At 56.1% G+C, this 10,000-nt stretch overlaps 2 protein-coding genes across 6 annotated transcripts; both read right to left on the bottom strand.

The window, feature by feature from the left end:
- Positions 1-661: 661 nt before the first annotated feature.
- DGUOK (deoxyguanosine kinase) lies at positions 662-3,129 on the bottom strand. 5 transcript variants are annotated; one of them, XR_014619161.1, is made up of 7 exons: positions 3,050-3,129; positions 2,830-2,939; positions 2,383-2,716; positions 2,070-2,217; positions 1,862-1,977; positions 1,596-1,695; positions 662-1,422 (listed from the first exon to the last, which is right to left on the bottom strand). XR_014619161.1 is itself a non-coding variant. In XM_084302379.1 (7 exons), the coding sequence occupies exons 1-7, from the start codon at positions 3,096-3,098 to the stop codon at positions 1,360-1,362; spliced, it is 753 nt and encodes a 250-aa protein (XP_084158505.1). In that variant the 5' UTR covers positions 3,099-3,129; the 3' UTR covers positions 662-1,359. The 5 variants fall into 5 exon arrangements, 4 of the variants coding, with proteins under 4 accessions (XP_084158505.1, XP_084158506.1, XP_084158508.1 ...); XM_084302379.1 differs by having other exon boundaries at positions 2,550-2,716; XM_084302380.1 differs by having other exon boundaries at positions 2,568-2,716.
- A 528-nt stretch (positions 3,130-3,657) lies between these two features.
- Positions 3,658-9,452, bottom strand: ACTG2 (actin gamma 2, smooth muscle). The gene is made up of 9 exons (XM_084302296.1): positions 6,603-9,452; positions 5,694-5,865; positions 5,478-5,606; positions 5,282-5,392; positions 4,892-4,976; positions 4,647-4,808; positions 4,373-4,564; positions 3,984-4,165; positions 3,658-3,882 (listed from the first exon to the last, which is right to left on the bottom strand). Exons 2-9 carry the CDS (start codon positions 5,817-5,819, stop codon positions 3,739-3,741), a joined length of 1,131 nt encoding a protein of 376 aa, XP_084158422.1. The 5' UTR covers positions 5,820-5,865; positions 6,603-9,452; the 3' UTR covers positions 3,658-3,738.
- Between the last annotated feature and the right edge of the window lie 548 nt (positions 9,453-10,000).

Genomic DNA, 10,000 nt, shown 5'->3' with positions numbered 1-10,000 from the left:
GTTGCACCAGGTTATTATTGTAAGGTTGTCAACTCTGGGTTCACACTGGCATCCCCACTCTGTTGCTATTGTACGGTTGTCCATCACTGGGCTGTGCCAGATCGCTACTGTAGGGTTGTACTAGCTGTACTGGTTGTCAGGTGTGGGTCCATGTCAGTGTCCACTCAGGTGTTACTGAAGGGTTGGTAGGGGGTGCAGGTCCCGCTCCACTGCTATCATGGGGTTGCTCAAGAAAACCCTGGGGTTAGCAACCTGGCTCCTGGCTCCCCAATCCTGGCACTGCACCTCCTCTCCCACCATACCCTGCCTTCCCCCCCCCCCAAATACTGTGAGGTCAGGTGCCCCCTCCCACTTGCTCGGCCCCACCCCATCCCTGTTTATGTAGGGTCAGCCACACCACTGCAGCCACCCTCAAGTGTGCCTCGCATTCCATTGGTGTTGGGAGAGGACCCCACAACCCAAGGGGCCCCCATAAAGGGGCCCCCACCACCTGGGCATCATCCACTGAGAAGACATCAAATCTGTTTTCTCCCCAGACCAGCACAGCCCCAGGAAACACATCTGGGCACCTTCTCCCCCCTGCCAATTAGCAATTCGGGGTCCCTAACTCTCATCAGCCATAACTGCTCAGGAAGAATAAAAATAGGAGAAACAACGCCCCTTTGACTAATTATTATTATTTATTGATGCATGAGCTGTTCCTGGCCCTAAAAACCCCTTAGGGGGAAAATTCACCTGGCCCTGGAAAAAGGGGGTTTAAGAGACTGAAGACTCCTGCAACATGCAACTTTCCAAACATTTTCCCCAGAAAAGCAATCCTGGCACCATCCCCTAGAAGGGGGCTGCAGGGAAAGGGAGAGATGGGGCCAACACTCTCCCTGAGTCACTGTGTCCTCAGTGGGTGGCACTAGGGGTTGACTCCCACTCAAGCCTCAACTTCCAGACCAGTGCAGGGAGCAAGTTCCCCCCCCATGCCCCTTCCTGGTTCAAAGCACAGAAGAGCTTTGCAATGTTTTCCTTTTAATTTGGGGGGGGGGGAACAAAAATGTAATAGGGTTTTGATGTAACTGAAACACATGTAAAAACACAAAGATTTTTTCCTTTGTAATGGAACCAGCACGTTCAACCCATGCTGCAGAGCAGCTGTGGATCCCTGCTGAGCAGCAACAGATGTGTTGGAGACAGCAGCGCAGCAGGGCATGGGTCTCCCAGTGTGTCACACTGCACCTCCTAATACTCTTTTAAAAGCATTCCATGCCACTGGTGGAATAAATACACCTCTAGCCCCCAAATGGAGCAGTACCCAGGTTTGTTCCCTTGTCTTTGCAGCAGGGTTTGGTAGTTCTGGGGGTGTGGGGCTCAGCAGGGGTCAGGGTGTGGTGGCACAGGTTTGTTTTGCAGTGAATTCACAAAAGACTCTACCTGAAAAAAAGAAAAGGTGAAAAGAGGGAAAGGATGTTGTGATGGCAACCAGACAGAGCATCCCTGGTCTGTCACCAACTTTGCTTCTTCTACAGAAGAAGCCTGGAGGTCAGCACGATCGATGCTGACTCCAACTCCAGCCACAAAAGAGCCCCAACATGCACTCCACACACCTGCGCCATCAGGATGTCCTGCATGGCTGCATCCTGCTCAAAGTCCCCATCAACATCCAGAACCAGGATGGGCATGTGCCTCATGTCTGCAAAATGCACCCTGTACAAGAGAGAGGAGGTCAAAAATAAGGGATATCCAGGGCTGGGTGCCCAATGGCATTGCCTCAAGAGGATAGAGCAACCCAGTCCCCCAAACACCCCAATATTCACGGGTTTGGAGGAGCTGGATGTCATGGCGGCCCTGTGCCATCCCCACCAGGACTCACTTGGTGCTCCTTTCCAGCAGCCAGTGTTCATGCTGCGTGTGGAGCTGCTGCAGGTACAGCAGCTGCACACCCCTCTCCTCCACCCTTGCCCTCCGCCGCAGCCGCTCCAGGCACCTCTGCAAGGCAAACACAGTTCAAGCACCTGAAAAAAAAAAAACACAAATAGAAAACACGTCCCATATCCCTCTCCTTCCAAGGGCTCTGTCACCTGTGGGGTGGCCCGCAGGTAGAGAAAGCCATGCAGGGTGGCACGGTCACCCAGCTCTTGCAGGAGGAAGGAGTGCCACTCCTGGTAGATGGCCCACTCCAGCATGTCCAGGTGGCCGGTCTCAAAGAGATTCTTTGCGAAGACATACCTAGAGAGGGACGGAGAGGACAGGGTGGCAAGCCACAGGGAAGTCAGTACACATGGCACGACGTTGGCCAGTGTGGACCCTGTGAGCCCTGGAGCATGGTGAACACATCCGCATCTCCACACTGTAGCACAAAGAAACAGGCTCTATTCAGCAACCTCCAGCCACCTGAGCAGCAGCGCATCATTGCCCGAAGCACCCATGGGTACGTGGCATCATACAAAGCCTCAACATCGGCCAGGCTGTGATGGCCAATGCGTGGAAGCAATGGTGGGGCTGCTCCTGTCACACAGGACGCTGTACAGGACACAAGGGGTGGCTGTGGGGTGCCGCACCTGTCGCTGTACACGGACCTCTCGAACACCCGCACGGGTGCCGCGGGCCCTGCCGGCCTCTCCAGCTGCGCCTTCAGCCGGCCCAGGCACGAGAAGGTCTGGAAGGTGAAGGACCAGCGGGACGGCTCCTGGTACAGTCGCTGCAGGAGGTTGCCGGAGCCGGGAGCCTGGCGAGGGGGAGCGGGCGATGGCGCGGCACCACGGCGGCACGCGGGGCCGTCTCCCGCAGCCCCCACTTCCCGCCTCGCCGCGCCCCGACCCGCGGCGGGGGGCTCCTCACCTCCTCGGCGCCCGCTGCCACCTTCTGCCACTGGGCCACCGGCTCGGCCACCAGGCGCCACTCGGGGAACGCCCTGCCCAGCAGCCGCAGGAACGTGGACTTGCCCACGGCTGCGGGGAGCGAGAGGCGCGGTCACGCGCGCGGCCGGAACCCCCCCGCCGCCCGGCCGCGGGTGCCGCCCGGCCGCGGGTGCCGCCCCCCCCCTCCCCCGCCCCGGTACCGATGTTCCCCTCCAGCGCCAGGCGCAGCGCGGCCCCGCACCGCCCCATGCCGCCGCTCCCGCCTCGCACGTCACGGCCGCCCGCTGATGACGTGGCGATGACGCGCGAAAGGACCGGCGGCGCGCGCGCGCGCTCCCGCAGCGCCGCGTGACGTCAGCGCACGGGGAGGGGGAAGCGCCGCGGGGTTGGAGGCACCGGTGCCGGGCGGGGGCCCCGCTACGGGGCCGGGGGGGCTCCAGCCTCAGGTTTGGGGCCACCTCCTCAGAGACGGGGCCACCGCCGCGGGCTGAGAGCGTCGGCAGGGGATGGAGAACGTCAACGTGGGGCTGGAGGCGCCACCGTGGGGGTTGAGACATCGCTGTGGGGGTCGCGGGCACCAGCACAGGGCCGAGGGCATCGGTGTTAAGTCGGAGGTGACACCATAGGGTCAAGGGCACCAACGACAGATTGAGGGCATGAACATGAGCTTGGGGACACTAACAGAGGAACAGGGGTCAGGGCTTCTCTGCTTCTGCCCCGTTACCCCTGCCTCCAATCCCAATCCCTCCCACCCCACAACACCCCAAAATCTCTCAGAAAAGGGGCAGAGCCTGGAGAAAAGGCTTTATTGCGCAGTGGGTGGCAGGGAGGAGCAGCAGGGGCAGAGGAGGAGCAGGGCGCCCCAGCCCAGGCATGGGGCAGGGGGTGCTTAAAAGCATTTTCTGTGGACAATGGAGGGCCCGGCCTCGTCGTACTCGGGTTTGCTGATCCACATCTGCTGAAAGGTGGAGAGGGACGCCAGGATGGAGCCACCGATCCACACCGAGTACTTCCGCTCCGGTGGGGCAATGATCTGCCAAGACACAGGCCATTAGGGCGGGATGGAGTCCACCACAGCCCCCAGACAGCCCCAAAGTGGGGAGGGTTGGGGGTTGAATGTTCCCCCCCACCTACTTTGATCTTCATGGTGCTGGGGGCCAGTGCAGTGATTTCCTTCTGCATGCGGTCAGCGATGCCAGGGTACATGGTGGTGCCACCAGACAGGACGTTGTTGGCATACAGGTCCTTGCGGATGTCAATGTCACACTTCATGATGGAGTTGTAGGTGGTCTCATGGATGCCAGCAGACTCCATGCCTGGAGAAGAAGGTGGCTGTCAGCTCTCCAGCCTTCCCCTTTCCCCTCTCAGTGCTCCCCAGAAGAGCTGCCTGTGGGCCCCTCCCACAGTTTGGGTGCATTTGGGGTGCATGCACTGTAGGGACACCCTGAAACACTGCTGCGGAGCACCATTGGAAAATCACCACCTGCATGCAGTTGTGGTAGGGTAATACTGGGTGGGCTTACCAATGAAGGAGGGCTGGAAGAGGGTCTCAGGGCAGCGGAAGCGCTCATTCCCGATGGTGATGACCTGCCCGTCAGGGAGCTCATAGCTCTTCTCCAGTGAGGAGGAGGAGGCAGCTGTGGCCATTTCATTCTCGAAGTCCAGGGCCACATAGCAGAGCTTCTCCTTGATGTCGCGCACAATTTCCCGCTCGGCTGCAAGAGACGGTGGCAGTTGGTTTCAGTGCAGATTCAGTGGTGGCTCCCAACCCCAGCATCCCCTTCCCCATCCCCATACCGGTAGTGACGAAAGAGTAGCCCCTCTCAGTGAGGATCTTCATGAGGTAGTCAGTGAGGTCACGGCCAGCCAAGTCGAGACGCATGATGGCATGGGGCAGAGCATAGCCCTCATAGATGGGCACGTTGTGGGTGACTCCATCCCCAGAATCAAGGACGATGCCTGGGAAGGGGAGAGTGGCAAGGGATGGGGCTCAACAGCATCTCAAATTGTCCCAGCTGGCAGATACCACACATGGTACTCACCAGTTGTGCGGCCAGATGCATAGAGGGAAAGCACAGCTTGGATGGCAACATACATGGCAGGGACATTAAAGGTCTCGAACATGATCTGCAAGGAAGGGTGCAAAAGGCAGTGAGTTAGCTGGGGACATGGGTTCCACATTGCATTACACCAAAAGCCATGAGGCTGTGCATTGCACTGAAAATCACGTGGGTCAGTGCAGTGTGGACATTTGAGCCTGTGCACGGCCTGTGAGCTAACTGTGGAGATCTCTGCCGAAAAGCTTTAACCCCTGCCTGCTCCTGTCACCCCCCTGAACATGTCCCCCCCCGTGTTCACCAACTCCCTCCCCCCAAAACCCTCATGGGGCAGCTGGGTGGAGGGGCCGCCCCATGGCGGACACAGTGCCATACCTGGGTCATCTTCTCACGGTTGGCCTTGGGGTTGAGGGGTGCCTCGGTCAGCAGTGTGGGGTGCTCCTCAGGGGCCACACGTAGTTCATTATAGAAGGAGTGGTGCCAGATCTATGGCAGGCAAAGAACAAGTTGGGTCTTCCCATGGGATGAACCTGGAGTCATTGCCCGCTCCCTGTCCTGTGGAGGTTCTTACCTTCTCCATGTCATCCCAGTTAGTGATGATGCCGTGCTCAATGGGATACTTGAGCGTGAGGATGCCCCTCTTGCTCTGTGCCTCGTCACCCACGTAGCTGTCTTTCTGCCCCATGCCTACCATGACACCCTAAGACCACCAGGAGAGACAGCCACATTAGCCTTATTTAAGCAATTAAAGGAAGGAGCAGAGCTGAGAGACCCCCCAGGTACCCACCTGGTGCCGAGGCCGCCCCACGATGGAGGGAAAGACAGCTCGAGGGGCGTCATCACCGGCAAAGCCAGCTTTGCAGAGCCCGGAGCCGTTGTCACAGACCAGAGCAGTGGTCTCCTCCTCGCACATGGTGGGGCCGGGAGAGGCTGGTGTTCAGGGGGACCTGGGGGAAAAGCTGGGGTGGGGGTGGAGGGAAAAAGCATTAAATGCAGCGGTGAGGAGAGGGAGAGACAGGGTTACGCTGTGCTACTAGGTTGGGCTTTTGATGACTTGAGGGTTTGAGTCCTTTTGCTGCAGGGGAAGCTTCAGCTGTAGAGATGCATGGCTCTGCAAAATCCTCCACAGGCCACGATGCTCAGAGTGGGGCAATGTTCAACCCCACTGCCAGTGCTGCTTCTTCCTCCTGTGCCATCTGATGACCAAAATTGGTTCCAAAGCCTCTGTGCCATTGGCTTGTTGCCAGGGAGCTCCAGTGTTGCTGTCCTGAGCCAGTGCCCTTTGAGCAGGCAGCAGGGAGGCAGGCAATGCCCTCTTGTCCAGTGGCTCCCAATCCCATCTCAGTGGCAGCAGGGCCCCTTGCAGCCTTTCCCAAAAATGGGAAAAAATGTTCAGATGCACTCTGCAGACTGGAGGAAAGCAGGCAAATAGCCCAAAAGTATAATAAAAAAGAGGGAATTTTCCATGACTGGAAATGCATGACCCACTTTGGCTGCAGCCCAGCTTTCTTCAGCTCTGCGGAAGACCCTGGCCAGAGGGGTCGTGCTGGGTTTTGCACCTCCCTGTGCTGTGCAAACTCAGCTGAGACTACTCCAGAAGCCCTAGGGCACCCCAAAGCCTCTGGGGGAAACATAGGGTGTTTTTTTCCTTCCTGTTCCTGCAAGCAAAGAGAAATCAGTTCTGGGCAATACTCACCACGGACGCAAGAGCTCCTTTCCTCTGGGACCGAGTCCTGATGTGCCGTTGGTATAAATACCAGCAAGCCCGTGAAACCTCAGAGGCGGATCCTCTCTAAACAAAGACCCTAAATAGGCTAAGTGATGGTGTGTTAGCCATATGGCCATATAAGGTGTTTTATTGCATTAAATTGACCTTGGGCTGATGGTAGGACCCAGCACAGTTAATTATTATAAAAAAAAAAATCTATGTGGGGATGCTTGGGAGGCAATAACCCATTGGTGAGTCTGTTCCTTTTATGCTATGCTTTGATAAACAAACTAGACACAAGTCCTTATAAGTGACGTTCCAGCAAAACTGAAATGGAATTACCTCCAGTTCATGGGGCAACATATGATGGCCTTTGGCCCTCTCTGACCCTGTAGGGACCAACCCTGCCTGGGAGGGAGGTGGCCTTGGGGGGGGGGGGGGGGGGAGGAGGAGAAGGGGTTGTGCTGTGCATTTAGCATGCCTGAGACACCAAAACCACACCAGGTGATGGGGCTGGTGTATTGCAGCCTCCAAGGAGGCACTGGACTTGGTCCCTTGCACCCTCAGAATCCCATGCTAGGGAGATGTTCCTCCCTGAGACTTTTCCCTCTCTTTTTGCTCCCATCTTTGAGCTTTTGGGGTGCCAATACCCCATAGCAGCTGGAAGGAGGCAGGCTCAGCTCTGTGCAAAGCCAAAGATGCTCAGGGTATCATCTACCAGCCTGCTGGTAGCATTGCCCACATCCCAGTAGTTAAAAAATTCTGCTGGCACTGCACGTCCTGGCCACAAATCCCCTCATCACTGAGCCTGATGCTGTTCTTCAAAGCCCAGCCCCACACCTTTGGTGTACTTAGCCCTCATACCCACTCCAGGAGGGTTTAGAAGCAGGATGAGCACAGCCCACCCTAGGGGTGGTGTGTGTTTGTGTGTGTGTGTGCTGTCCCTGAGCCTGCTGCCTCTTTGCAGCATAGGGGCTGCCTCTGGGGCAGGCAATGAGCCCCTGCCTCCTGCCCCACCCCGCCCAACCAGTGTTTGCTAAACTCCCTGGTGCCTTTTTAAGGGCAACAGTCCCATTCTGGGGCCTCTCCCCCAGCTCCTGGGGCTGGGAGGAGGCAGTGGAGACTCCCTGGAACTGCCACCAAGAGTTACGGGGTTGGAAATGGTGAAACTGATGCACAGGGCAGTCAAGGCAGGTGCTGCATCCTGCTTTGTGTCATCAGGTCCCGATCCATGCTCAGGGCAGGAACGCTGAGGCGTTGGTGCAGCAAACTCAAGAGCTGCAGAGTCACTCTTCCAAAACGGACACAGGAGTCCTGACACTCCCTCTGGCCTCAGAGCTGTCACTGTATGGGCCATAATGGGGACAGTGTCTCCCTAGCACAGCCACCTCAGACACACGTCTAACACTGTCCCACATCAGTGGCTCTGCCCTGGTAATTCCCCTTCACTGGTGGAAACCTCAGCTCATTTGGGCTGGATTTTTCCCCTGGACCCTGGCTGTGCACTTGTTAGTGTTCTCACTGCATGTTCCCAGCTCAAGTAGGGAGCCCACTGCAGCTTCACATCCTAGCCTAGGTCCCCTGGCCTACTGCCAAGCATGAGGTCACTGAGGCAAAAGGTTGCCATATATGACATTTTGGAAAAAAAACACACACACAAAGAAAAACAACCCACAACCAAACAGCAGGGTGAGGAAAAATAAAGCTGGATGAAAGCAGCACAGTTGCCAGGTCCCAGTGTGTCCATACATACAGCCTGTGGAGGTGGGGGACCACAGCCACATGGAGCTGGTTGCATGACTGTCCCACCATGGGAAAATGGGGGACTGTGCCCAAACTCACCAAGCCATTTCCATGTGTGGGGCTGCAAACCATGGGGCCACAAACCCCCACTGTGCCCCTGACAGCTGGGTACAATTCCCAGGTGTCTCAATCTCTCACTTTTCCCAGGGACATGCAGGTTGTCTCCACGTTGCAATACTCCCTGTACCAGGACCTGAACCATCCCAAAGCCTCAGTACAAGGGGTTTAAAGCCAGGACTGCTGCAGCAAAGCTCTGAGCTGGAGCAGGCGCACAGCCTAAAAAGGAAAGATTCGGCCACCACAGCCAATCCAGCCGCCAGCCCTGCTGGCGTTTGGCTGTCCCACAGCTGCAGGGGGAGACGCCGGCTGCCCTGGGATGCTCACAGGAACGCTAAGCATCCCACGGTGCACATAAGGCTGGCCTGGCTACGATGAACGTGGGAAGCGGGGGGGGGTGGGGGTGGGTGGGTACAAAAGCCGGCCGCTGAACTTGGCTGGGAGATTTTGGACCTCCCTGTGCACTGCCGGCCCTCAGCACCTCCGTATATGGGTAACATTTATGCTTTAAACTACTCCAGCCTCCTCTCTGAGGACAGAGAAGCCAGCAATGGGAGCTCTAACATGGATTTTAGTCTGTTCCAGTGCCCGAAGCTGAGATAAGCATTGCTCCCTGCCTGCGAGTAAGCCCCCCAAAACATTCAGCCCTCATTGTTGCAGAAAACAAAAATTCCTGCAAATCACGGTTTCATTTAGGCTTAGCTCATACCAAATTCAACCTCATTTTGAGTGATCTTAAGGTATAACACTCACATCTGCTCAAACGCTAGCAGCCCTGCCACAGCTGGACAGATGGGACGGCTTGGTGGGACACGGGATTTCAGAATTAATTCCAAAGCAAAGAAACAATGACTCAGTGACCCTAAGTGCAGAAATGCAATTTAAAAAACACAAAAACAAAAAAAACAGCTCTGAGGGCAGGGCAGGGTGTGAGGCAGCAGCTAGCCACTGACATGAGAAGTGCAACTTCTGTGTGGGGCCACACTGCAAGGAATTTGGAAAATTCTCCACCAGGGTTTATTGGTCACTGGGATAGCTCACAATGGAAGCAGTGATTTGTCACCAGCTCCTCTCCCTATCTCTGGTTGATGCTGGGGGTCAGCTCAAAATCAAGACATTCAGGGATAAGGACTTAAGACAAATTTATTGTGATATGCACCATGAAATTGAATGAATTGCTGCTTCAGGAGACATCAGGCTGGAGAGTGGACTACTCCCTTCCATGTACAGCTGTGAGATGAATGCCTCTACGTCAAGGCAGCATAACCCACCTCAGAGACAGTTAAAATAAACTAGGTCTCACAGTCATTTCCTAAGGATGCCATGAAATCCCACTGCTTCCATCCTGCTGCCACAAGGAGCCTGTTTCTAAAACTGCAAAAATGATTGCGGCAGCAGTTTGTCATACAAGAGTCAAGGAGGTGGCTGTTGCAAATAAACAAAAAAACATAAATAAATTGATTCTCTCACCACTCTCAGAAACTCCCTACACCTTGCCAGCCCAACAAGTTAGCTCAAAGAAAACA

The sequence above is a fragment of the Netta rufina genome (genome assembly GCF_964035555.1).
Source record: "Netta rufina genome assembly, chromosome: 27".
NCBI lineage: Eukaryota > Metazoa > Chordata > Aves > Anseriformes > Anatidae > Netta > Netta rufina.
Note: the sequence above shows the minus strand (reverse complement) of the source record. Positions and strands in the feature narration are given on the sequence as shown.

Coding starts and splice junctions, on each gene's coding strand:
- DGUOK (XM_084302379.1), bottom strand. CDS start 3,098: ATGGGGCGGTGCGGGGCCGCGCTGCGCCTGGCGCTGGAGGGGAACATC. Junction 2,940..3,049: donor GGCGCTGGAGGGGAACATCG/GTACCGGGGCGG, acceptor CGCTCCCCGCAG/CCGTGGGCAAGTCCACGTTC. Junction 1,978..2,069: donor ACCTGCGGGCCACCCCACAG/GTGACAGAGCCC, acceptor TTTGCCTTGCAG/AGGTGCCTGGAGCGGCTGCG.
- ACTG2 (XM_084302296.1), bottom strand. CDS start 5,819: ATGTGCGAGGAGGAGACCACTGCTCTGGTCTGTGACAACGGCTCCGGG. Junction 4,977..5,281: donor ACCGTGAGAAGATGACCCAG/GTATGGCACTGT, acceptor CCTTCCTTGCAG/ATCATGTTCGAGACCTTTAA. Junction 3,883..3,983: donor CCAGCACCATGAAGATCAAA/GTAGGTGGGGGG, acceptor GTGTCTTGGCAG/ATCATTGCCCCACCGGAGCG.